The sequence below is a fragment of the Xenopus laevis genome, chromosome 8L (genome assembly GCF_017654675.1).
Source record: "Xenopus laevis strain J_2021 chromosome 8L, Xenopus_laevis_v10.1, whole genome shotgun sequence".
Taxonomy (NCBI): domain Eukaryota; kingdom Metazoa; phylum Chordata; class Amphibia; order Anura; family Pipidae; genus Xenopus; species Xenopus laevis.
In genome coordinates, this window is record NC_054385.1 from 20459403 (window position 1) to 20483027 (window position 23625).

At 40.9% G+C, this 23625-nt stretch overlaps 1 protein-coding gene, 1 long non-coding RNA gene and 1 pseudogene across 13 annotated transcripts in view; 1 reads left to right on the forward strand and 2 right to left on the reverse strand.

Annotated features, from left to right (window-relative positions):
* Window positions 1–23625, reverse strand: part of LOC121397277 — a 320931-nt pseudogene that overhangs the window by 205159 nt on the left and 92147 nt on the right.
* Window positions 1–23625, reverse strand: part of LOC121397157 — an 81607-nt gene that overhangs the window by 57268 nt on the left and 714 nt on the right. For 4 of the 12 annotated variants that reach the window (XR_005963510.1, XR_005963506.1, XR_005963511.1 and 1 more), the window contains exons 1-5: window positions 20540–20679; window positions 17420–19753; window positions 17075–17200; window positions 15465–15593; window positions 10584–10741 (exon numbers count right to left, since the gene is read on the reverse strand). This is a non-coding gene — a long non-coding RNA (uncharacterized LOC121397157). Of the gene's footprint in view, window positions 1–7048; window positions 7089–10583; window positions 10742–15464; window positions 15594–17074; window positions 17201–17419; window positions 19754–20539; window positions 20689–23625 lie in introns of those variants that run through there. The other 8 variants (XR_005963508.1, XR_005963514.1, XR_005963504.1 and 5 more) reach the window with 7 other exon arrangements.
* On the forward strand, window positions 11442–21955 carry LOC121397146 (serine/threonine-protein kinase N2-like). Its single transcript, XM_041573350.1, has 13 exons — window positions 11442–13540; window positions 14870–14917; window positions 15685–16118; window positions 17088–17177; window positions 17265–17340; window positions 17535–17626; window positions 17879–18052; window positions 18697–18759; window positions 19050–19126; window positions 19623–19765; window positions 20058–20135; window positions 20306–20386; window positions 20488–21955. The coding sequence occupies exons 2-13, from the start codon at window positions 14879–14881 to the stop codon at window positions 20671–20673; spliced, it is 1533 nt and encodes a 510-aa protein (XP_041429284.1). The 5' UTR covers window positions 11442–13540; window positions 14870–14878; the 3' UTR covers window positions 20674–21955.

The window sequence follows — 23625 nt, forward strand, 5'->3', positions numbered from 1 at the left end:
CAAGGGAATAATGATATTTCAGCAAAGTGGCTAAAACAATGAGAAGGTTAACAAAGTTACATATCTGATTTAGATTCTAAAGAAGTTGGGTTTTGATGTCTGGAGCCTTGGGCTTTTATATGATCGTGGAACTCCTAGGTGACTTCTAATATCCATTTATGTTTGATATCACTTCCCCAAAATGCATAAAGTTGGGCAGTGAGTGGTAATTGGGAGGCAATAACATGTATTATTAAATTAAAATTTTACTGCAATAACACAAGTGCTATATTTAAGGTCACTGTGGGCGCCGTTTCATTTTTTTTACCAGCCTGAATATTCAGTATTACATGGGGCATTCCATGAAATGAAGACAAACAGAATGAAGTAGCTCCATGCTGCATAAATAAAGCAGATATATATATATATATATATATATATATATATATATATATATATATATATATATATATATATATATATATATATAATGTGTGTACACACAAACACACAGGGGCAAATTTACTAAAGGGCAAAGTGACTAATGCTGGTGAAAATTCGCCAGTGTGACGTCATTTCGGAACTTCACTAATTTACTAACGGTCATCGGCGTAACTTCGCTAGCGATATTTCGCTCCCTAACGCCTGGCAAATTTGCGCTCTGGCGAATGGACGTAACTACATAAATTCACTAAGATGCGGATTTTACTGAACATTACCTCTTGCGCCAGACTTGCCTTCAGCACCTCAGACCAGGCCAAGTGAAATAGAGTAGATAGGACTTCCTAAAAAAATTGTTGAAAATTTTTCTAAGTCCCAAAAAACGCTGGCGACTTTTCATTTTTTCAGGGTGATAGGCTGCAAAAGAGCATAATTTTTTTTTGGGGTAACTGGCTTCCCCCCTACAATTCCTAACATATGGCACATAAACTATACACTGGGCTCATGTGTAGGGCAATATAACAACTTTATTTTATTAAGGTTTCCCAGGCTTGTGTAATGTATTTGCTGCAACATATACGTCCATATTCCCGCCATATGCAAATTAGCCAACGCTAGCGCAACTTCGCTTCACTTGGCGCAGTAACGTTAGCACAACTTCGCCAGCGTTCACGCCCTGGAGGCAACTTCAGATTTAATGAATTATCGTTGTCCTGGCGAATCTACACCTTGTGAAGTGTTGCGCTGTGAGCGAAGCCGTCGCTGGTGATTTTTCGGAGGTTAGTGAATTTGCCCCACAGTTTCTATGCATTTCTTTTTGTGTATTTCTATCAGCCCAAATCTGCCTATGAATGGTCAAGACAAGATACCTTGCACTGAAACACAGGCAGGAGGTGCTGTAGCCCTAAAATATGTTACTCTACAGAAGTAGGATCTAGAGATCAGATCTTTACTGCAACTATAGTCTGGCACGATGTCTTCATTTCACAAAAAATCAAAGATTAAATGGAAATGGGGAAGGCAGTTCTCGAACTGAAGAAGCACCGAGCCCCCCAAAATACTAAGAGAAATGAGAAAGGGGGGAACATACATGCAGGAGAATGTTAATGAAAGCTTGTCTAAGCCACCCGAAATCAAAACCAATAAATTCCTACAACACACAGGGCATAGGAACTGGCACATTATTTAACCTGTTATGTAGTCTGGAGGTGCTGAACATAAAATGGTCCTAATATATGACCCAACAATCCCAGTGAGATGGAGGAATAAAGAACACAATTTATTTTCTCAATAAGAAAGTGCTGGTCAGTATATCCTTTTTATGCTCTGATAGTTGTTGGCCCTGCTCCCAGACTCTACATAGTTTGATTGCAGGCTTCAGATATGCATCTTGATATATAGTTTTGTATATTAGTTAAAGGGGTGGTTAACCTTTCTGATCATTTTTATTATGTTATAGCATGACCAATTCTAAGCAACTTTTCAATTGGTTATCACTATTTTTTTGTAGTATTTCAATTATTTGCCTTTTGCTTCTGACTCTTTCCAGCTTCCAAATGGGGGTTAGTGACCCCATTTAACGAATGCTGTGTAAGGCTACACATGTATGGTTATTGCTACTTTATATTATTTCTTTCTGTTTAGATTCCATTCCCATGTTCCAATCTAAGCGTGGTTGCTAGGGTAATTCGGACCCTAGCAACTAGATTCCTAAAATTGCAAACTGGAGAGTTGCTGAATAAAAAGCTAAATAATGTAACAAAAAAAAAAAAATCAATTGGAAATTGTCTCAGAATACCACTCTCTACATCATACTAAAAGTTAATTTAGAGGTGAGCAACCCTTTTAAGTAGCCCTTCAGGTCAATGCCTTTTCCATTGTTATAATCTATTGTTTTTTTCAGTTTTAACACATTGAAGGATTTGTTTGATGAGATTATTTTCTGACCTGTTAATCCAGAATGCTCGGGACCTGGGTTTTTTAACGGATACCGCATCTTTCTGTAATTTGGCTCTTCATACTTTAACGGGGGAATGTAATAAAAATCGCAAAGAGTAAAACAATTCACACCAATAAGAATAAAAATCCACATCTCGCAATGTAATATTGTTCTTAAACTATTACTTTGCGAATTTTAATTTCGCATTGCGAATTTTAATTGCGTGCTTGAAGGTGTCGCAATCTTTCGGAGCAAACATAACGACTTTTTCAGTAAGTTTTATTACATTGACTTCACATTGGCGCAAACTATAACATTCGCAAACGGTCTTCCACTGTTGGAAGTGGTCGCTAAACAGTTTCCAGGTTCGCAAAAGCTATATTAAATTCGCGCAAAGCAAAATTTGTTCGGGCAGAAGCATATCGTTTTTCTATTTCCGACTTTTATTACATTCCCCCATAAATCTACTAGAAAATTATGTAAACATAAAATAAACCCAATAGGCTGGTTTTGCCTCCAATAAGGATTAATTATATCTCAGTTTAAATCAAGTACAATGTACTGTTTTATTATTACAGAGAAAAAGGAAATCATTTTTCAAAATTTGGATTATTTTAATTATAATGGAGTATATGGCAGATGGGCTTTCTGTAACTCAGAGCTTTCTGGATAAAGGAACAGATGTACACAGATGTATGGAAAGATGTATTTGGTCAGATTGACAAGCAGATAAACAAACGGGCCAGCAGCATGTGGAGTCATTTTGGCATTAAGGTAATACTGTTGCATAGTAAGCTTGATTAAAATGAAGCAAAATCATTCAACAAAATAGGGTTACAATGGCCTACCAGAATACAAAAGGAACCCCTAAGTCTAAGGAGAATTCAGTCCTTATTTCCACTAGGGATGCACCAAATCTACTATTTTGGATTCGGCCGAACCCCCGAATCCTTTGCGAAAGATTCAGCCGAATACCGTATCTGAATCCTAATTTGCATATGCAAATTAGAGGTGGGAAGGGGGAAAACTACTTTTACTACCTTGTTTTGTGACAAAAAGTCACACAATTTCCCTCCCCTCATTTGCATATGCAAATTTGGATTCGGATTTGGTTCGGCCGGGCAGAAGGATTTGGCCGAATCCAAATCCCGCTGAAAAAGGGCGAATCCTGGCCGAAACCCAAACCGAATCTATAGATTCGTTGCATCCCTAATTTCCACCAGGGGCTCTTATAAAATCCTTTAACATTTGGAACTATTGCTGCAAGTGTGGGCCCAAGGGTTTCAGGTTCCCTAGAAGACCCAGTCCGACACAGTAACAAAATCATAGCTGGTTGAATGGCTTCAAAATAAGGTAGTTGGCCAGTTCAGTTAACTAGCTCCTCTAGAAAAGTCCTGCAGCCCAATTATTTCTTGCAACCTGTTCCATTCGGTAAACAGATTATGTGCATTGGAATAATTAGGATTACAGTGAGGGGCATATAAAAGGTATAATTGGTGAATATACACCTCAAACTGTTTTAATTCACCTCCACCTCTCAGCGCAAGACTTTACAATAAATGATTAACAAGGAAGCAGGCTGCACCTCGCACTCGGTTACAGGGCCGGTCTTACCAACTGCGGGGCCCAATTGGAACTATTTTGGTGGGGGCCCCTAAATGGAGTTTTGCCATCTGACACAGAGTTCCAGGGCTGAATGACGAATAGTAACTGTTTTTCTCTCTGTCCATTCATAATTACTACATTTCACTTATTTATTTTTATTGAGTTCAACTGCATACATAGCACAGGAACTCATTTTCACAGTATATGCAACCAAAGAGTGCATTTTTAAAGAACTACCCTCCTATTGTATGGTAAATATGTATGGTAAATTGTATGTCTGTATGTATGGTAAATAGTACACGGAATACCTATGCTGCCATAGTTTTCTGGGATCTCTCTGTAAAGACTATGAGCAAACTTAGGGGACTGTTCCTGCTGAATTGTGCTTAGTACAGGGAATACCTAGGCTGCCATAGTTTTATGGGATCTCTCTGTACAGACTATGAGCAAACTTAGGGACTGTTCCTGCTGAATTGTGCTTAGTACAGGGGATACCTATGCTGCCATAGTTTTATGGGATCTCTCTGTACAGACTATGAGCAAACTTAGGGGCTGTTCCTGCTGAATTGTGCTTAGTACAGGGAATACCTATGCTGCCATAGTTTTATGGGATCTCTCTGTACAGACTATGAGCAAACTTAGGGGCTGTTCCTGCTGAATTGTGCTTAGTACAGGGGAATACCTATTCTGCCATAGTTTTATCGGACCTCTCTGTACAGACTATGAGCAAACTTAGGGACTGTTCCTGCTGAATTGTGCTTAGTACAGGGAATACCTATGCTGCCATAGTTTTATGGGATCTCTCTGTACAGACTATGAGCAAACTTAGGGACTGTTCCTGCTGAATTGTGCTTAGTACAGGGGAATACCTATGCTGCCATAGTTTTATGATATATTACTACTACTTAGTACAGGGAATACCTATGGGAGAAATATTGAATCTATAGATAGTTCAACATTTCATTTAGCTGTTACTAAAGCACAAATCCCATCATTCTAAGAAAGAAGACACTGATGCAATTTGATTTATAAAACCCAAAAAACATTTAGCAGAATAAACACATTTGCAATTCCATGTATAATACCCCAGAACTAAGAGCAGAATGAACACAGTGAGAATTGCATGTATAAATACCCCCCGAAATCACTTTAGGTGGCACAGTGGCAATTTCAGGAATAAATATCGAAAAATGCATAACAGAAGAATGGCACAAATGCAATTTTTGCTAGCAAGGGTTACAATTCACAAGGCAGTGTAATAAACGTGATTTGTAGCCTTACTGGGCCAGCATTCTTTTTGAACCGATAGTCTGGGGGGGAGAGGATCGTCAGGATGCAGCACCATCGTCTACCGTCCATCATGCCTGTTAGCCGAGTTCAAACAAAGTATAATGGCGCCTTTCGCCACTGCCTGCAATTGGCTGCTGTCATCTGTCCCGTAGGGCACACAGGGCACGTAACAAACGCTCCCTCTCCCAGTCCCACATGTCGCCGCACACTCTCTCAAACCCCCTTAGTATGCTGCTATTTACACAGCCAGCGAAGAGAGAAAAAAAAGAAAACAGATACTGCCCTGGGGGCGGGCTTCAGAGCAGTTCGTCGGGTCAGTGTTTACTGCGCGCATCTGGAAACATTGGTGAGGGAGAAAGGCAGCAAATCCTTGCTCTTGCTTTGATGCGGCTGTGCGGGGCCCCCATGAGCGCGGGGCCCGATTGGGCGCAATAGGTCCAATCGGCCTAAGACCGGCACTGCTCGGTTATTACACTTACTTTATGATGATTAAGGCAACCGAATGTTTTAATAAATCAGAAAAGTAAAAACACGGTGAAAGTGGTTGTTTACGAACTGAATCGACCCGGGATGCACCAAAATCCATCATTGTGAGGTCGGATAGAATACCAAGAGGAACCCTAAACTTGCAGCTTTTATGTTCATTTCAGTTTACGAGAGGAACAAAAGTGGTTGTTCATCTTAAAAGTAACAACTTACCATTGGTCTTCATTTCTTATTTGTGTTTTTCAAATTATCACTGTTTTTTTTTTGGTCTATGTTTTTGCTGTTCGGATATATATATAAGAGTTATCTGGTTGCTAGTGGTTAAATACCCTAGCAACCTGGGCTCTGTGGCTAGATAATTAGCGAATGGATGAAAAAGCAAGCAAAATAATAACAATAAATGTGAAGGGGTGCAGTCAGTCTGTTTTTGGTTGCTGATCCTCAAAAACCAGGTATCATTTTCGGCTGCAGTCTGCAGGATTGGCTAATAAATTACAAATTATACAAAACAAATAATGAATGCCGATTCATTCAGTATGATGTAGAGAGTGATATTCTGAGACAATCTGCAATTGGTTTTCATTTTTTATTATTTGTGATTGTTGCGTTATTTATAGTTTTTCATTCAGCAGTTCTCAAGTTGCAATTTCAGCAATCTGGTTGCTAGGGTCCAAATTCACCTAGCAACCATACAACTGATTTGAATAAGAGACTGGAATATGAATAGGAGAGGACCTGAATAGAAAAATGAGTAATAAAAAGTAGCAATAGCAATACATTTGTAGCCTTACAAAGCGTTGGTCTGGAAAAAGTCAGGAGACAAATAATTAAACAAAACTATACTTTCCATCTTTCAAATGGGGGTCATTGTCCCCATCTAAAAAACAAATGCTCTGCAATGCGACACGTTTATTGTTATTGCTACTTTTTATTACTCATTCATTTTATTCAGGCCTATCCTATTCATATTCCAGTCTCTTATTCAAATCAGTGCATGGTTGCTAAGGCAATTCGTAGCCTAGCAACTTGTTGAAGGTGAAAAACCCCTTTAAAAAAAGGGGTTCTATGGAGTAATAGGGTGACTTTATGTGCAGCACTAAAGGATTTAAAGGAGAAGCAAACCTTTTTTTATTAAAATCCCCTACCCCCTACCCTACATAGACCCTCTCCCTGCTCCCCCGAAGCCTAGGTGTTACCCTTTGGTAAATGCCCCTAAGTCATTACTTACTCCTCATTGCAGATTCAGGGCATTCACGGGCGCCATCTTCTTCTCTTCTGTAATATTCCGGTCTTCTTCCGGCGCTTCGGCAATTTCCGTGGCTTTCGTCACATGCACAGTTGTTCGGGACTGGAAGTTTGCGCCAACCAAGATTACCGTAGAGAAAAAGATGGTGCCCATGAACACTCTGAATCTCTAACAAGGGGTAAGTAAAGATTTAGGGGCATTTACCCAGGGTAACACCTAGGCTGAGGGGGAGCAGGGAGGTGTAGGGTTGTCACCTGGCCAGTATTTTACCGGCCTGACCAGTAAAAATGTTACTTGCCCCCAATGTATTTTTTTTTTTTAGGCCGGTATTTTTTTCCAAAACAGGCGGCAACCCTAGGAGGGGGTCTATGTAGGGTAGGGGATTTTAATATAAAAGGGTTTGGTTCTCCTTTAAAGGACGGGCTAAGGCAATGGAGGGATTATGGAGGGATTATTATTACTCTAGTTGTGAGTGTGAATGGTTATAGAGAAGTATACTGTAGGGTATAGCAGAGGATGCAGACCCTGTGGTTGCAGGGGTTAGCAGATAGGGTTGCCACCTGTCTGGTTTTGACCCGGACTGCCCCGTATTTTAAAGGGCTGCCCAGTTCAAAAGTTCCTCCCCAGTTTTCCAAATAAGGAAAAAACTGGGTAGGATTCCCTTGACTGACACGGTGATCGGCCGCGTCATAACCCATCCCCTGATGTCACGGACACTCCCACCTGTGTCATGACCCCGCCCCCTGATGTCACAGCCCCACCTCCTGCCCAGTCTCCACCATTGCAAAAGGTGGCAACCCTAGTGGCAGGAGGTATAAGGGGCCCAACGAGGTCCTTATTAATGAGAAATTTCAACATTTATTGGTAAAACAGGAGTCTTTGGATATGTTGGGGGCCCTAAAATGAATTTAATGTGGGGCCCAGTAACATCTAGTGGTAAAGGGAACAAATATAAAGAAAATCAAAGCAGGGGTAAAAGGCAGAGGTTTATAAAGAGAAATAACAGGTTCAGTTAGAGAGACAGGTATAATAAGCAGCAATAGAGCCATTAAATAGATTGTAGGGGGAGGTATATTAGAAGGAGTTATAAGCAATTCTATAAATAACGACTGGCTTCCCGATAACATTATCATTCATATCAGGGTCTGTGCAGAAACCCGGAGAAGTATAAGAAAAAACCGAAGGGAAAACACAAGGCATATTTCCCCTTGAAACAAACTGTTTGTGTAACAACTTTTTACGTGAGTTTATATTTCAGGTTTGGAAGTTCCCTCTGAGCCAGATTAGTGCTGAGCCACGAGGAGACCTGTTACCCACAGCGAATTTAACTTGCATGGATTTTTTAATATCATTTCTGCATCCACAGTGGGAAGAAGATCAGCAGCAAATGTTATATTTCCTCTGGACGAAAGATCAGAGTTGATTAGTTCTCATAAACAAAGGGAGAGTTTGTTTTGAGTCCAGCGAAAACGACTAGCCTTTTTCATCGCATCTGTTTGCCTAGTTGATTTATGGCGGAAGGGCCAATACGATATTTGCTAAACTCAACTCATCAGTCAGATTATTGTAAAAAAAAGTATATATATATCCGTTATCCAGAAAGCTCCAAATTAAGGAAACACCTAGGCTAAGGTAACACCTAGGCTAGGGGGCAGCAGGGAGGGGGTATATGCAGAGTAGAGGATTTAAAAATAAAGGGTTTGGTTCTCCTTTAACTGAATCCAGAGGCGATCCTTGCCCCACCTTGATCCTTGGCGCTAACCTTTTGAGTGCCAGAGAGGGTCCAGGGGGATCCACATTGTCAGTGCAGAGGCCGCAATTTTGCTCTCAACACTAGCATTTCCATCTTGAAACCCTGAAAGTCAGCTATTAAAGGAGTAGTTCTCCTTTAAATTAGCTTTTAGTATGTTATAGACCGGCAAGTTCTTCATTATTTAATTTCAATAATTATTTAATCAGTTGCCTTCTTCTTCCGACACTTACCAGCTTTCAAATGGGGGTCACTGACCCCATCTAAAAAACAAATGCTCTGTAAGGCTATCAATGTATTATTATTGCTACTTTTATTACTCATCTTTATTTTAAAGCCTCTCCTATTCATATTCAAATCAGTGCATGGTTGCTGGGGTAATTTGGATCCTAGCAACCAGATTGCTGAATTTGCAAACTGGAGAGCTGCTGAATAAAAAGCTAAATAACTCAAAAACCACAAATGATAAAAGATGAAGCATTTTGCCTCAGAATATCACCTCTACATCATACTAAAAGTCAATTTAAAGGTGAACAAAACCTTTCAAGTTCCCAGGAGCAGCTTTTTGCCACCCCAGTTACTTGTGGGGTGCTGTCATCTAGTTTCTTAACCCACCTCATTGGCGCAACGCTCCTGACTGAATCCAAATCTTGAAAAAGCTCATTTTGGATCCGGTACAATCCAATTTGTAACCCAATTTGTAAATGCCATGTACTCCCTTATTAAAGTGCATTATCAACCTATTGTATGGATAGTTATGGGGAAGGGTGGAGTTTCTACTCTCTTAGGTCCTTACAACAAGGACAAGGCAAAAGCTGGCCATACAGCTAAACTGTTCTTTGCAAAGGTTGCTAAACAAAGAGATCTTGGCCTGATTAGACCCACCCGCTAGGTCTCAAGGACAACGATCAGATAATATTTCAAGCCTACAGAGACCAATTGGGAAAATGGGATTTTGAAGCCTATCCCGATATCCTTGCTCCTGTTTTTGCATAAAAATAGAATGCAATTCTAAGCAACTTTTAAATATATATTATTATTATTATACTAAAATCATTATTTGTTTATAATACACAATATCCTGGAAATGATATCCTTATAAGCGGTGCTTAGTGATGTCATCGGTTATAAACTGAGCTTAGTGATGTCATTTCTGTCATATGACTCAATGAAACGTGTGTATTATAATAAAGTACCCTCTGATGTAAAATATGAGGATATTAGAAGTCACCTCCGAGTTCCATGACCTGCATCAAAAAATGTGCTTTTATATGGTCCTGGAACTGCTCGGTAACTTATAATATCCTTATATTTTACAATAGAGGTTACTTTATTCACTATATATTCTCTGCATCCCTGACTCTATATGAAACTAGCTGATTAACAGACCTGGAGGAGAGTCGACCTTTGCTAAAGAACAGAAAGGGATAAACAAATACTGTTTTCAACTACAATAGATGCTAGTAAATAATTTGTAGTAATAATGCTGTATTACAAATATCCATGGCATATCCCCAGTTAACAAGAGTCACTTTAAAAACAAAAAGAGGAAGGAACATTGTAAATTTTGTAAATTGTTACTAAAATGAATATTTTAGTCACTGGTTAGAGCTCATAACCCAAATTCATCAAAGACAAAAATGTATTATGTGTATTTACATATCTATTGTTCAGTTGGAAACATTTTTCGTACTTGGGAAAGATAATGCCAAGATCCAGAGATGGAGACAGAATTAATGGCTCCCATATATTATTTCCATGCAGCCATCTTACTTTAGCATGTGGAGGAGATTGTGATTGGACAACAGGCTTTTATTTTGCGTGTACATAAACCTAATCCCTCGTACCTCTTACCAGCAGTTGTTCATCAGCATGTACACTCTTTCGGGAGACATCTTGGGTCTGAAGAGCCTCAGTCCAGCTGAGATTTTATCCACAGCCTCTGAGTTGAAAAAATGTTCAAATGGAATTTCACTCTTGCTGAACAATTCCCACATAAACACTCCTAAATGAGAGAGAAAAGAAAGAGAACGTGTGATTAGACTGATCCACCAGAGAGCTGGGCTAAACATTGACCCACACTTCACTTCATATTTATGAAACCATGATATAATGAAATCACGATACACCAATATTTTCCTATTCCTGTACCCATTTCATGAGCTAAAGGAGGCCCTGGCCAGAGGATGGACCTTCAGGTGAGGCTTGTATTAATAAAGGATGACAACTGCTACTTAATACAGTCATTTATGGTGGAGTTTGAAATTGCAATCAGCCTATTGAAGAAATTGAGATAACTACGTTATCACAGGCAACTACATTTGTATCACAGGAAAAAAAAAACAATTTTATAGGTACTAAAGGTATTAAAAATGCAGGATATGGACAGGTGAAGGTCACAAATGCATCACTGTTTTCTATTGGTTACAGGGCTTGGGCAAAATATCAGATTTAAAAGGACCAGTCCTACTTATATAAGCATCTTGGCCTCCTCAGACATTATCCCTTCCCAAATCACCTTTAATGCAATTCTGTGAACCTTCCTTCATGTGCCATCTTTCACCCAAACACTGATTCTATCACTGTGATCCAGATATGATATGATATCTATGGCAGCACAGTAACTGCACTGACTCAATAGGCCACACATACAAAGAAATACTCTGTGTACGTAATAAGCTATGCATGTACTGCACATCTAAATGGAAATAAATGCCATATGCAACTTACTATTATGAACCTTACTTACAGGGTACACTTCCCCTTTAAGAGCAGGGAACAGAGGTGACTTCACCTTAGGACTGTGACAGTTGGTTCAGTCCGTTGGTTGACACCGTAGTGATTGGTAAGTGGATATTCCCTCTGGGAGATATTTTTTGTCAAATAATGCTTATTTTAATGAAAAAAGAGGGGAAATAGTTGGGTAACACTCCCCAGACTAACAGATATTTATCCTCTCACTGATTTTAGTGAATTTAGAGACTTTTCCCCTAAAATGGGCTTTGGAGATGACTTTAATCTTAGCACTGGTTGGGAGACACAGACTCAGGATTTGGAAGTTATGCAGGGCTGACAGCAAATATACACCTTTTCTACAGTAACCCCATAAGGAGGAATAAATAGCAATGCTTCTTCCTTTTACACAATAACATTTATTTATAAGTCTCATGATTTAAGAGCAGAGATGAGAGGTGACTTTACACCCAGGGATTTGATATTTGGTTTGGTCCGTTGGTTGAGTGGTGAGAGGTAAATGTGAGAGATTTTTGTGACAAATAACCCATAATTTAGTCAAATAAAGGGGGGAAATAGTTGCGTGATGCCCCCAGACTAGCGGATGTTGTTCCTCTTACTGATTTTAGAGAATTTTCCCCCTAAAATGGGCATTGGAGATGCTTTTACTCTTAGTGCTGGTTGGGAGACACAGACCCAGGGTTTGACAGTTGGTTTAGTCCGTTGGTTGGTAAACTGGTGAATGTACTATCCCTATAAGAGATTTAGGGGCTTACAGCAAATATACACTTTTTCCCAATTGAAGCAGATAAACAGATAACATTTGGGGACCCCTGTGCCAGACTAACAGATATTGATTATGTTACTGATGTTATTAAATTTCCCCCTCAAATGGACAATGCCTTTACTTTTAGTGCTGGCTGGGAAATGCAGACCCAGGGTTTGACAGTTGGTTTAGTCCGTTGGTTGGTAGAGTGGTGAATGTACTATCCCTATAAGAGATTTTTTTGCCAAATAATCCTTATTTTAGTGAAAAGGGGGGTGATAAATGTTCCCAAGACTAGCGGATGATGCTCCTCTCATTGATTTCAGAGATTTTGGAGAGTTTACCCCTAAAATGGGCTTTGGATATGCTTTTACTCTTAGAGCTGGTTGGGAGACACAGACCCAGGGTTTGACAGTTGGTTTAGTCCATTGGTTGGTAGAGTGGTGAGGGGCTGACAGCAAATATACACTTTTTCCCAATTGAAGCCCATAAACAGATGACATTTGGGGACCCCTGTACCTCACTATAAATACTTTATTTGTATGACCAGTATTAACAGGCTCCTTACAGTTTTGCCCCTCTGCCCCTGGGTATCTAACCTGTTCTGATATACCAACCTTAACATGAATTTAATGGAATACATAGCAATGTCTTTTCCTTTCATGTCTCATGTGCATTCCCTTCAAATGTCCCGGCTGTGGGGGGCAACAGGGTACATGGTAGGGCAGTATTGATTCCAATCAGATTTAATTGCTATTCTGTAAATGTTTCCTATAGCAGGGGGTGGGCAATCTGCACCTGGCCAGTGATCTTATGTACTATGTATTCATACTCTCTATACCAATGCTCATTTCTGATTGGCTGCTGGGAGGTACTGCATTGTACAAACTGAGTGCCAGTAAACGCTGGGAGTGACACAAAGCTCACGTTTAGATCTCTGCTTTCCTCTATATTTTATAGGAAATATTAAGTTAAGTGTTAAAAGCATTATCCTTGAAACTAATTTGTCAATTTATTCTCTTCCCTATACAGATTGCTACAGTGGACGGATTGCTACTTTTTTGGCAAATTACCAGCTCTTTTTGGACTGTGTTTTTTCCTGGCTTCTCCTTAGTTCAGATTTTAACATTCTTTTCTGAACACATATAAGGAGAGCCAGCGTCTAAAGAGGGAGACCCTCTGGGGTCCCCCGGCCTTGTGCCGGCCCCTCTATTTAAGCCAAAAGCCAAAAACACCTCAGGCGTTTTGGTATTTTTTTTTTGCTTTTTATTTTTGAAGATCTGACATCTGAGCTTCTTTTAAGAGGTAATCCTGCAAATACAATTCATACAGTTTATGATTTATTTTACAGCAAACCTGCCCTAATTAAGGGGGAGGGGCAATTTGTAAGGTCCCACATCTCTTTCCCAGGCCTGTACTTGTTTTCTCCAAAAACTGAAGCGCACCTACTTCTTACCTGCCCTTACACCAGTGTCCCAATTCCTGTCAGCTGATGTAGACTGTATATATATATATATATATATATATATATATATATATATATATATATATTTTATAGATAGAAAGAAATGCCTGCTATACATGGCTATATTGATTTTCAGAGAGCATTGGATTTCTTTGATGGCTACAAATTCTGGCAGATGAGAGTTGTAGTTCATAAACACCAGACAATTACATGATGCTCATATAGTATATAGTTTGACTTAAGAACTTATGGTTTAGTAAATAAAATAACTGTTGTCATAGAAGAGACGTATAAATTGGTTTGTATGTTAAACCCCCTTTATTAAAGGTTCAAGTTTACTGATTTTCACAACCAAATAAAACACACATATTGTCATTGAGTGATTAGTGAAGAATAAAAGAGATAGATGACTGACAGTAGCACAAGGTATCAGGATAAAACACAAGTGAGCATTCCCATAGGGGAGATTTACAATTAAGATCACCATGGAATGAGTTTATTCTAGTTATAAGCTTGCGGGAAGACACTTTCTTCCCATTAAGGAAGTTTATTTAAACACAGGGTGTCCAATTCAGTGTACAGAACACAAGCCATCAAAATAACTCCTGCCCTGAGTGATATCTTCATACATTTAGTGAGCTACAGAAATATATCGGGGGACTGCTCTCTGTCTAGCAACACCTTTACTGGAGCTTACATCTCCTACTATTATGAAATTGAAGATTGTTCCCATATTTCTTTGGTCTTTTCTTTTGGTAATTCCTGGTGGGTGGTGAATTGTGCATTACAGACAAAATCTGCCAGTTTTTTTAATGCCCAACATCAGCCAGACAGAAAATGAGGGAGATTCTTGACGCGTGGGGGAGAAAGGGGTTTCCCGATAGGGGCATATGGGAAGAAAGGGTGACCCAGACATTTAAACGTGGCAGACCAGGCTTTCTTTGGGATTAAAAGAGTATCCGGTAACCTGCCTTCATTGTCGATATTTTGGTAGGGATAGTTGCTTAAACCTCCCATGTTTAGCTATGTTGGAATTGTATGAGTTGGGGCAATATAATATAACAACTTCATTCCAATATGCAATTTGGTGAAGAGGGTTTCTATTGAGAAAGATAAAAATGACCTCTTATCCCCATACCAGCACTGACAATGTTTATTTCCCATTACAGGAGTACAGGATGGGTGTCCGGAATTCCTGCATTCGTGCTACCAATCCGGTAAGGCTAATGGGATATAACATGTTACTGAAGAGTGCAATGGCCTCAGTCCGGAGGAGATGATTAGTATTTATTGTTTAAAGTAGCAATATATTCCATAGCACAATGTTAGGGAAAAATAAAGCGAATCTGGAATAAAATGGGAAGCCAAGGTTCCTGTTTGAGGGAGCTAGAACAGAGAATTACGGTCCAGGACCTAAGCATTCCAGATAAAAGATCCCATACCTGTACTCTCCCATAGACTCCATTTAATCCAAATTGTTAAAAATGATGTCCTTTTTCTCTGTAATAATAAAACATTATCTTGTACTTGATCCCAACTAAGATATAATTAATCCTTATTTGAAGCAAAACCAGCCTGTTGGGGTTATTTAATGGTTAAATGAATTTCTAGTAGACTTAAGGCATGAAGACCCAAACTACAGAAAAATCTGTTATCCGGAAAACCCCAAGTCCTGAGCATTCTGGATAACAGGTCCCATACCTGTATAAACATCAAACAAATAGCAATGCCATGATGTAGATTAGAATTGGAATATGGACTTACCAGTGGAGAATAAAATCTTGAGCCTGGTGACATTTCAGCGCAGAGAGAGATTGAGAAGTAGCAGCTACTGACACCAGCAGATTTGCTCCTCACTGGAGCTGGAGGGCTTGGCCAACAGTTTTAGTGATTCTAGAATTGAAAGAAAAAAAGTGTAAATTACAGTAATTTAGGCAGGCAATAACCAACTATTGTTTCCATAACTTTTTCTCCTTTTCTACAGGACAATCATGAGGTTTTGTCTCCAAAACTTTGTGATATGCAGCCAAGGTTACATCTATTGGCCAATAAAGAGCAGGTAATGGGAGAAATAAAGAAGGAGATGCGCATTGCAGCGGGCGCTGAAAAGCTCTACAGAGTGACCTCAGACAAGGAGACCTTAGTCCGTCTGAGGAAGTTTATGAAGGAGTCGGGGAAAAAGCTGAAAATTCTTTATGCCACCCTTCAAAACCTGAATGTGGCAATTGCACAGAAGGACCCTGAGATTCACCCAGGTTCTCCCCATGACCCACCAACAAATGCCCCAGAGGATTCCTGTGTTAGGGATGAGTCACCAGCAGTTGCCTTGACACCGGAAGAACCAACCACCACAAGTGAGAGGGACACCACGGCACAAGATCCAGCACCAGCACTGCCACTGGCTGTCACTGAGGGCAGGTAAGATGCAGAGTTCGGCTTATTATGAACTGTATTCTCTGTATATGGCCAGGGCCGCCATCAGGGGGGCACAGGGGGGGGGGGCAGTTGTCCCGAGCCCTGAAGTTTTTTTTGAGTGTTGGGGGGACAGCCTGCTGCAGTGTTTATAATAGAGGACTGGGGCTCTGGTGTGCCCTCGTTGGTTGTTTAAGTTTAAGTCCCGGTAAAGCTGTACAGGGATTGGATGGGTAAAGTAGAATCTTCCCCTCCAGCCTAACCAATCCCAATGTAGTTTCACCGGGACTTAACTTAATCGACCAATGAGGGCACAGAGATCTGAATAGGACAGAAATAATGCTGAAACTGGAGCTCCCGTCCTTTCTTAGAAACTTTGCAGAATGCTGACGGGGGGGGGGGACCCGGCAATCAAGTAAGTGAAGCATGACTGAGACCCCCTTAAGAGCCAAACTTATGGGGAACCCTGGCAAAAAAAAATACATTTTGGGTGGGCTGCCACCAATGTTTTTTTTTTTACTTAAAGGAGGGTCCTGGCCACCAGTGGCTTTTTATAACTTGGGGGGAGCAGGCAATCAATATTTTTTTACTTGCAGGAGGGGGGCCCCTGATCACCAATGGCTTTTTATAACTGGGGGGGGGTTACTGTTTCAGCTCTGATGTTTGTTTGGCTTTTTTTCTGTGGGGTGGGCAAAATATGGGGTGGGGCTTGGGGGCAGGTGGGCCCAGAAAATTTTGCCAGACAGGCCCCGGTGATTTCTGAAGGAGGCCCTGTATACGGCTATTGTAGTTCTTTTGGTGGAGGTGTAATACTCCAGATACAGACATGGCACCTGAATTCACCCTGTACTGTGCTGGCAAATCATTCTCTGCCTCTGAAAGGGCTGAACTCCAATGTCTATGTACATATACAGCTCTTAGCTTCCCATGTTAGTAAAACACAAGCATAATAACAAACTTACATTTTCCCTATAGTGAGATGTCTGCGGATGAAGTGAACATCGGCTCAACTCATCCAGAAAACACAGCAGAAGACTTTCCACCGGCTGTGACGACGGAACCAGAGTAAGATACAGTACAACCTGCAACTGATGATACTATCAACATTTCATTTGAAATAACAATGAGTTCAATTCTGCAATTCTTTTTCAGAGTTTTGCATTTGACCAACTGCACTCTGCAAGACTTCACCCAACGAGGTTTCCTAGGCGAGGGCGGATTTGGGAAGGTAATATTTAACTAAATCCATTATTAGGATGACTATTGGGCACATGCAAGAACACTGGCTAAACAGTTAGTTCTGTTACCTTGCAATGTTGGGGGCAAGATGGATTCTTGGAGCTCTCTGCAAGGGGTTTGGAGGTTCTGCATGTATCTTCCTGTGTTTCTTCAAAATTCCCTCAATATATTCTCTCATTCCAGGTTCTCCATGTGCAACACACGGCATCAAAAAGATCGTATGCCCTGAAGATCCTAAAAAAACAGAAGATCACCACCTTAAGGGATGTTGAAAGGTCAGTTTATGGGAATGATCAACTTGGCTAGTTGGCTTTATTACTTACCCATGTCCCTTTCAAACAGCTGTAGCGCTCTGATATTACCCTGATAATGCAAGCAATGCCTAACTAGTTATGTGTCTTGGGACTTCCACTAACATCTCCCATTAGTACTATACTAAATAATCTAAGACAATAATGTGGCTCCTATGGGCAGAATGACACTTTCTCTACTGGCTTGTTTTGATAATGAATGCTTTTAATATTCAGGATTTTGGTCGAGAAACGGGTCGCTCTCACAGCAGCTGTCCACCCCTTCACCGTGGATCTACATGCCACCTTCCAGTCAGACCACCATCTCTTCTTCCTCATGGAGTATGTCGCTGGAGGCTGCTTAAGGACTCTCCTGGAGAGGGAACGTAAATTTGGACAACGGAGGACTACGTACGTAATAATGAACCTTTACCTAGTGTCATGTGGGCGCTATTTAAATATAATACCATTCATACAAACTAAACCATAAATAGCAGGCCACAACAACCACAGAACTGTGCTGCTACTCTTTGTTCCACCACATGTTTCGGATCACATGGACCCTTTCACAAGTGTGTCTTTCTCAAGTCACACACTTGAGAAAGGGTCCATGTGATCCGAAACATGTCATAGAATAAAAAGTAGCAGCACAGTTCTGTGGTTGTTGTGGCTTACTTCGTTTTGTAGGAATTGATCAATTTCTGGCCTTTACTGTGTGACCTGAGAGGGTGAGCCCACAGGATAAGGAACTCAAGGGACGTGCTGAGGAAAACTACACAAGTTTGAAAACCATAAATAGCATATGGATCTGGCTCCTTGTTTATCGAAGGAAGCAGCCATATTACACAAATGCAAGAGGCTTTATTTAGAAATACATAAGAAATTTTTAATAAGTTCGGAGCTGCATACACAACTTACCATTATAGTCAGTGGGTCTCTTAAATCACAGCGAGCCTGTAATATTTAGACTGAGATATCACCACCCTGTGCTACACTAACAAATAAATGGCTATGTATTCAATAACCTACTGATGGGAGTCATTTTCTCTTTGCAGGTTCTATGCTGCGTGCACAGTGCTGGCCATCTCCTATTTGCACGAAAATGGTATCATACACCGGTAAGTATAGATATATATCAATACTTTTTTTAAGTATATGAAAACATTTGCAATATAAAATATAAGAGAATATTACTGCTAAACTTTTAAGAAGCCACGATTAATGTCCCCTATAGAGCTTGCTCCACAAGAGCATGACAACTTCAGCCTTGTGCCTTTATATGGTCAAGAATCTCCTCAGTGACTTAAAGTTTAAAAAAGGTTGTTATTCACTATATAATCACTAATTATTTCCCCTTTTGTGTGCCAGTGAACTTGTACTTTTCTAACATTTGCCGTTGTATTAACAGAGATCTCAAGCCGGAAAACCTGCTCTTAGACAGCAACGGGTACATCAAACTGGCTGATTTCGGACTATGCAAAGACGGTAAGGTTTCTCATAAACTTACATGTCAAAAAAGGGTTGCGCTTCGTGTTATGTTTTTGAGACTCACTAAGTGACTGACATTTGTAGTTTCATATTATGAGAACGCAAGAGTGAAATTCACCTAAAGAGTTATGCTTTAGCAGATCAGATTAAAGGAGAAGGAAAGGTGAATTACTAGAGGGTGCCAATTGTTAGGCAATTGATTTGTATCACTTAATATTTAGTGAGAACATAGATCGGAGTTACCCTAGAATGTAATCTATAGAAAGACGTCTAATGTAATAAAAACCTTATATTTTTGCATCTCTCTAACCTGTTAGTCAGTTAGAAAGGGGGGCCACATGGGACCTAACTGTTCAGTTTGTTTGCTGATCATGCAGCTCAGGATGAAAAGAAAACAAACTGAACTGTTCCTTTCTTGTACTTTGAGTCTGAGCCGCTACTGATAAATAAGCCCCACTGGTTTCCAGTTTACTTACAGTTACTGTTTTTGCAGGAATTGGCTATGGGGACAGAACACGCAGCCTGACTGGAACCTATGACTACATGGCTCCCGAAGTCCTCTCCAGGCTGCCGTATTCAAGATCTGCAGATTGGTGGTCTCTGGGCATCGTGATCTTCGAGATGCTAGTCGGGGACGTAAGTACAAAGCTCAATAAGTGCACTGAATAGGTGAATGTACATTAAGTTGGAAAAAACATCAAACATCAACTATTTTAGCTCCGTATGGCCATAGAGTAATCAGTTGTTTGTATTGCAGAATTGATCACGTGTGTAGGGAATATAAATATTTCACGATATACTCAAAGCTATCTTTATAAAAGCCCCTTAATGTATATATAGCAACAGGTTTTGTAGTCTTCTTGGTCAGTTACACCTGATTAGTTCTTTAATCTATAATAACAGATCTTTCTTATGTTTCACATTGCAGCTACCATGGATGAGACCATCTATTGGCGTCGTCTGCCCAAAGTTCCTGGCTGAGGATGCAGCTATTTTAATATCAGGGGTAAGTTACACAGCAAGTTAAGGGTGCATGGTGTGGTTTAACCAGTGATTCATGAATAGGTAGCACTATCCTATTTGTGCAGTCTAACAGTATTAAGCCTTTATAGCCATTAACTGGCACACAGCACTGCAACAAAGCTGATCTACTAATGTTTCTCTCTTTTTCTTTAGCTTTTACAGTTGGACCCATGGATGCGGCTGGGCTCCAGCGAGGAAGATGCAGGTGAACTAATGTTTCATCATTTCTTTCGAGTAAGTTACTTCAGTCAATTTTTGCTAGCTACAAAAATGAACTAAAGGTACAGATGGACAAAAGAATTAATAAAGAATGTTTTATATTGTCTATTAACCAGGGCATTGACTGGCTGGCTTTGGTACAGAGAAAATTGCAGCCCCCATTCATACCGGAGGATGTTGGACTTTCCGACGATGGACCCTGTTATGAACATCTACTTCTAACACCTCCCTCCGAGGGTTCCTTGGCAATAAGAAAAGAGATCGCCGATGCCTTTGGGAGCTTCGATTATTCCGCAATATAGAGCTGCGTGATCATCCTGCAACGCAAAAATCATTGCCATCACCCGCGTTGACAGAAGATTGGGGACACATGAAAAACGGCACATCAGGTCATCTTGCTTTCTGTTTCTCTTCCATCCAGAGCAATTAGCGGTACCCCTCCTCCTTCCACCATAGCTCCACCAGCGGTGCCCCATCTCCTTCTACCGTAGCTCCACCGGTGGTGCCCTCCCTTCCTACTAAAATATAGCATCATAAACAGGAGCGCACTTAAGCCACTCGGTAAACCCTGCATTCCTTTTCACTCCATCCCCCAAGTGTGCAGAAGCCGGGTCTGCAGGCTGCTGGGGCTCCAATGGAATGAAACGGAATGCAGCATTCACCGAGCTGCTTAACGGTGCTCATGTTTAAGCTGCCATATTGCTTACCGTAATTCCACCTGCGGTGCCTCCCTTTCCACCTAAAATATGGTTTCATGGGCAGATGCACCTAAGCCACTCGGTAGTCCCTGCATTCCATTTCACTCAATCCCTCAGTGTGCAGAAGCCGGGTCTGCAAGCTGTCTGGGCTGCCAGTTCTCCAATGGAATGGAATGGAATGCAGCATTCACCTAGCAGCTTAATGGCGCTCATGCGTATGCTGCCATATTGCTTTCTTTTTCTTTTCCTTCATTCCAATTCCACCAGCAGTTGTCCCTCTTATATAGTATCATAAACTGGAGCACCATTTAGCCACTCGGTAAACTCTGCATTCCTTTCAACTCCATCCCTCAGTGTGCAAATGCCGGGGTGTGCAGGCTGCCTGGGTTCAATGGAATGGATTGGAATGCAGCATTCATCTAGCTGCTAAACGGTGCTCATGTTTACGTAGCCTTATTGCTTTTTGTTTCCCTTCCTGCCACTGTAATTCCACCAGCAGTCCCTCCCTTCCCATCTTAAATATGGTTTCATAGACAGAAGCCCCCTTAAGCCACATGGTAGACCCTTCATTTCTTTTCTCTCCATCCCTCAGACTGCAAAAGCCGGGTCTGCAGGCTGCAAGGGACCAAAGAAATGGAATGCAGAGTTCACCTAGCAGCCTAAAGGCGCTCATGTGTATGCTGCCATATTACCATCTGTTTCCCTTACCCTCTTTCTCTTGATTAAATATGGCAAATTGATCCTGGGAGAAAATCCGATTGCCGTTAAGGAGTCAGGAAGGAATTTTTCCCTCACAAAGGGTTTTTGCCTTCCTCTGGATCAAATAGCCCTATTTATCCTATAATAATTATTAATAAAGCTGTGCGTTTCACAGATTTAACCATCAGTCTGCGGAGTCTTTATTCTGGGTATAAAGCTAGGGGTAACTCATAAGAGGTGGGGAGGGTGAGAATGAATGAAAAAACACTTAGGGGGTTAAAAAAAACTTGGGGAAAAAAAGTTGTTTTTTTACTATAAAATCTGAATTTTTAGTAAAAAAAAAGAATCAAAATGTTTCAGGATTTTTTATACCCGGATGGAAAAAGTCTGAATCCGAAAATCCGGCATCTCATATCTGACGAGGTTGTATATAAATCAATGCGAGAAGTCCAGAATATATCCTAATCTATGCAATAATACCAAAATTTAGTGAATTCCGGGAAAAGGGGTGGGCATTCTACCTGTGTGGGTAAATGGATGGGCGGGCTACCTGTGTGAGTAAAGAGGTGGGCGGGGTTGCCTGTGTGGGTAATGGGGGGATGGGCTGCTTGTGTGGGTAAAGGGGTGGGTGGACTGCCTGTGTGGGTAAAAGGGAGGGTGGACTCCCTGTGTGGGTAAAAGGGAGGGTCAGTTCCCTGTGTGGGTAAAGGGGAAGGTGGGCTCCCTGTGTGGGTAAAGAGAGGGTAGGACTGATTGCTACAAGTCTGTAGGATATAACAAGCCCCAGGGTAAACTGTGCCAAATTAATAGAATATGCAAGTGTTTTCTGAAAAACTGAGTTTATTCATTAAAAGGAAATCAATGTTAGCAGAGCCACTACCAAATGCCATATGGCCTTCCTCTGTCCCCGCAACTCTTTTAGATTTGCCGCACACCACTTACTTCATGTTGCTCGGTGCAATCATATCCTAGGCCGCTTCCAAGCCCAACACGGCAACAGATTCCAATTAGGCAAGAAGCACACCAGTTCAGCTAGGCAATGCCTTTAGCACATTTATTTGCAGAAGAATTGAACGCACTCGGGGTCCATTCGGGGTCCAACCCCTCCCTCCCTTGCACCCGAGGAAGGGGTTGGACCCCGAAAGCTTGTGCGTTCAATACTTCTGCAAATAAATGTGCTGAAGGCATTGCCTAGCTGAACTTGTGTGCTTCTTCCCTTCCTCTGTCTCCTGCACAAACTGTTGGAAAACCTAGGGAGCCCTCCAGCCATCAACGGATCTCCACTGTCCTGAACAAGCGATTTATCTCTATATATCAGCATGAGAGCTGTGAAGATGTTGAATTCTCTCCCTGAATCAGTGGTACAGGCTGATACATTAGATAGCTTTAAGAAGGGGTTGGATGGTGTTTAGCAAGTAATGGAATACAGGGTTATGGAAGATAGCTACAAGGCAATCCAGGGACAACTTGATGGAATTGTGTCTCTTTTCAATCTATGTGACTATGTTACATAAAACACATTTGCTATAGTAAGTACATATCTAACATGTGACTTATGGTACATATACTGCAATCACTAATGCAGCCATTGAGGGAAGCTTAAACTGCCTTTTCCATTCAGTACCATGGACAGCACTCTGTGGCTGCAGCTCCTATTGATTGACACACTGGTTGGTGGCACCAAGCTGTCACAGCAAAGAGCCAGTTCTATACAAATACAGATAAGATTTTTATGTCATTATTCCTATTAGATATCCTTGTACCACTGATATAGGCTGGCTGTGTGGTCGGCACGTATACGTATAGGTTTACATGTGGCATATGGGGACCCCAAAATGAAGAAACCCCATTTGAGCT

What these genes read in the sequence shown, in the direction of transcription:
- LOC121397146 (XM_041573350.1), top strand. Translation starts at nt 14,879, where the DNA reads ATGGGTGTCCGGAATTCCTGCATTCGTGCTACCAATCCG. An exon ending in GAAAATGGTATCATACACCG is followed by an intron (nt 18,760 to 19,049) that starts GTAAGTATAGAT and finishes TTGTATTAACAG; the next exon opens with AGATCTCAAGCCGGAAAACC. An exon ending in CAGCTATTTTAATATCAGGG is followed by an intron (nt 20,136 to 20,305) that starts GTAAGTTACACA and finishes CTTTTTCTTTAG; the next exon opens with CTTTTACAGTTGGACCCATG.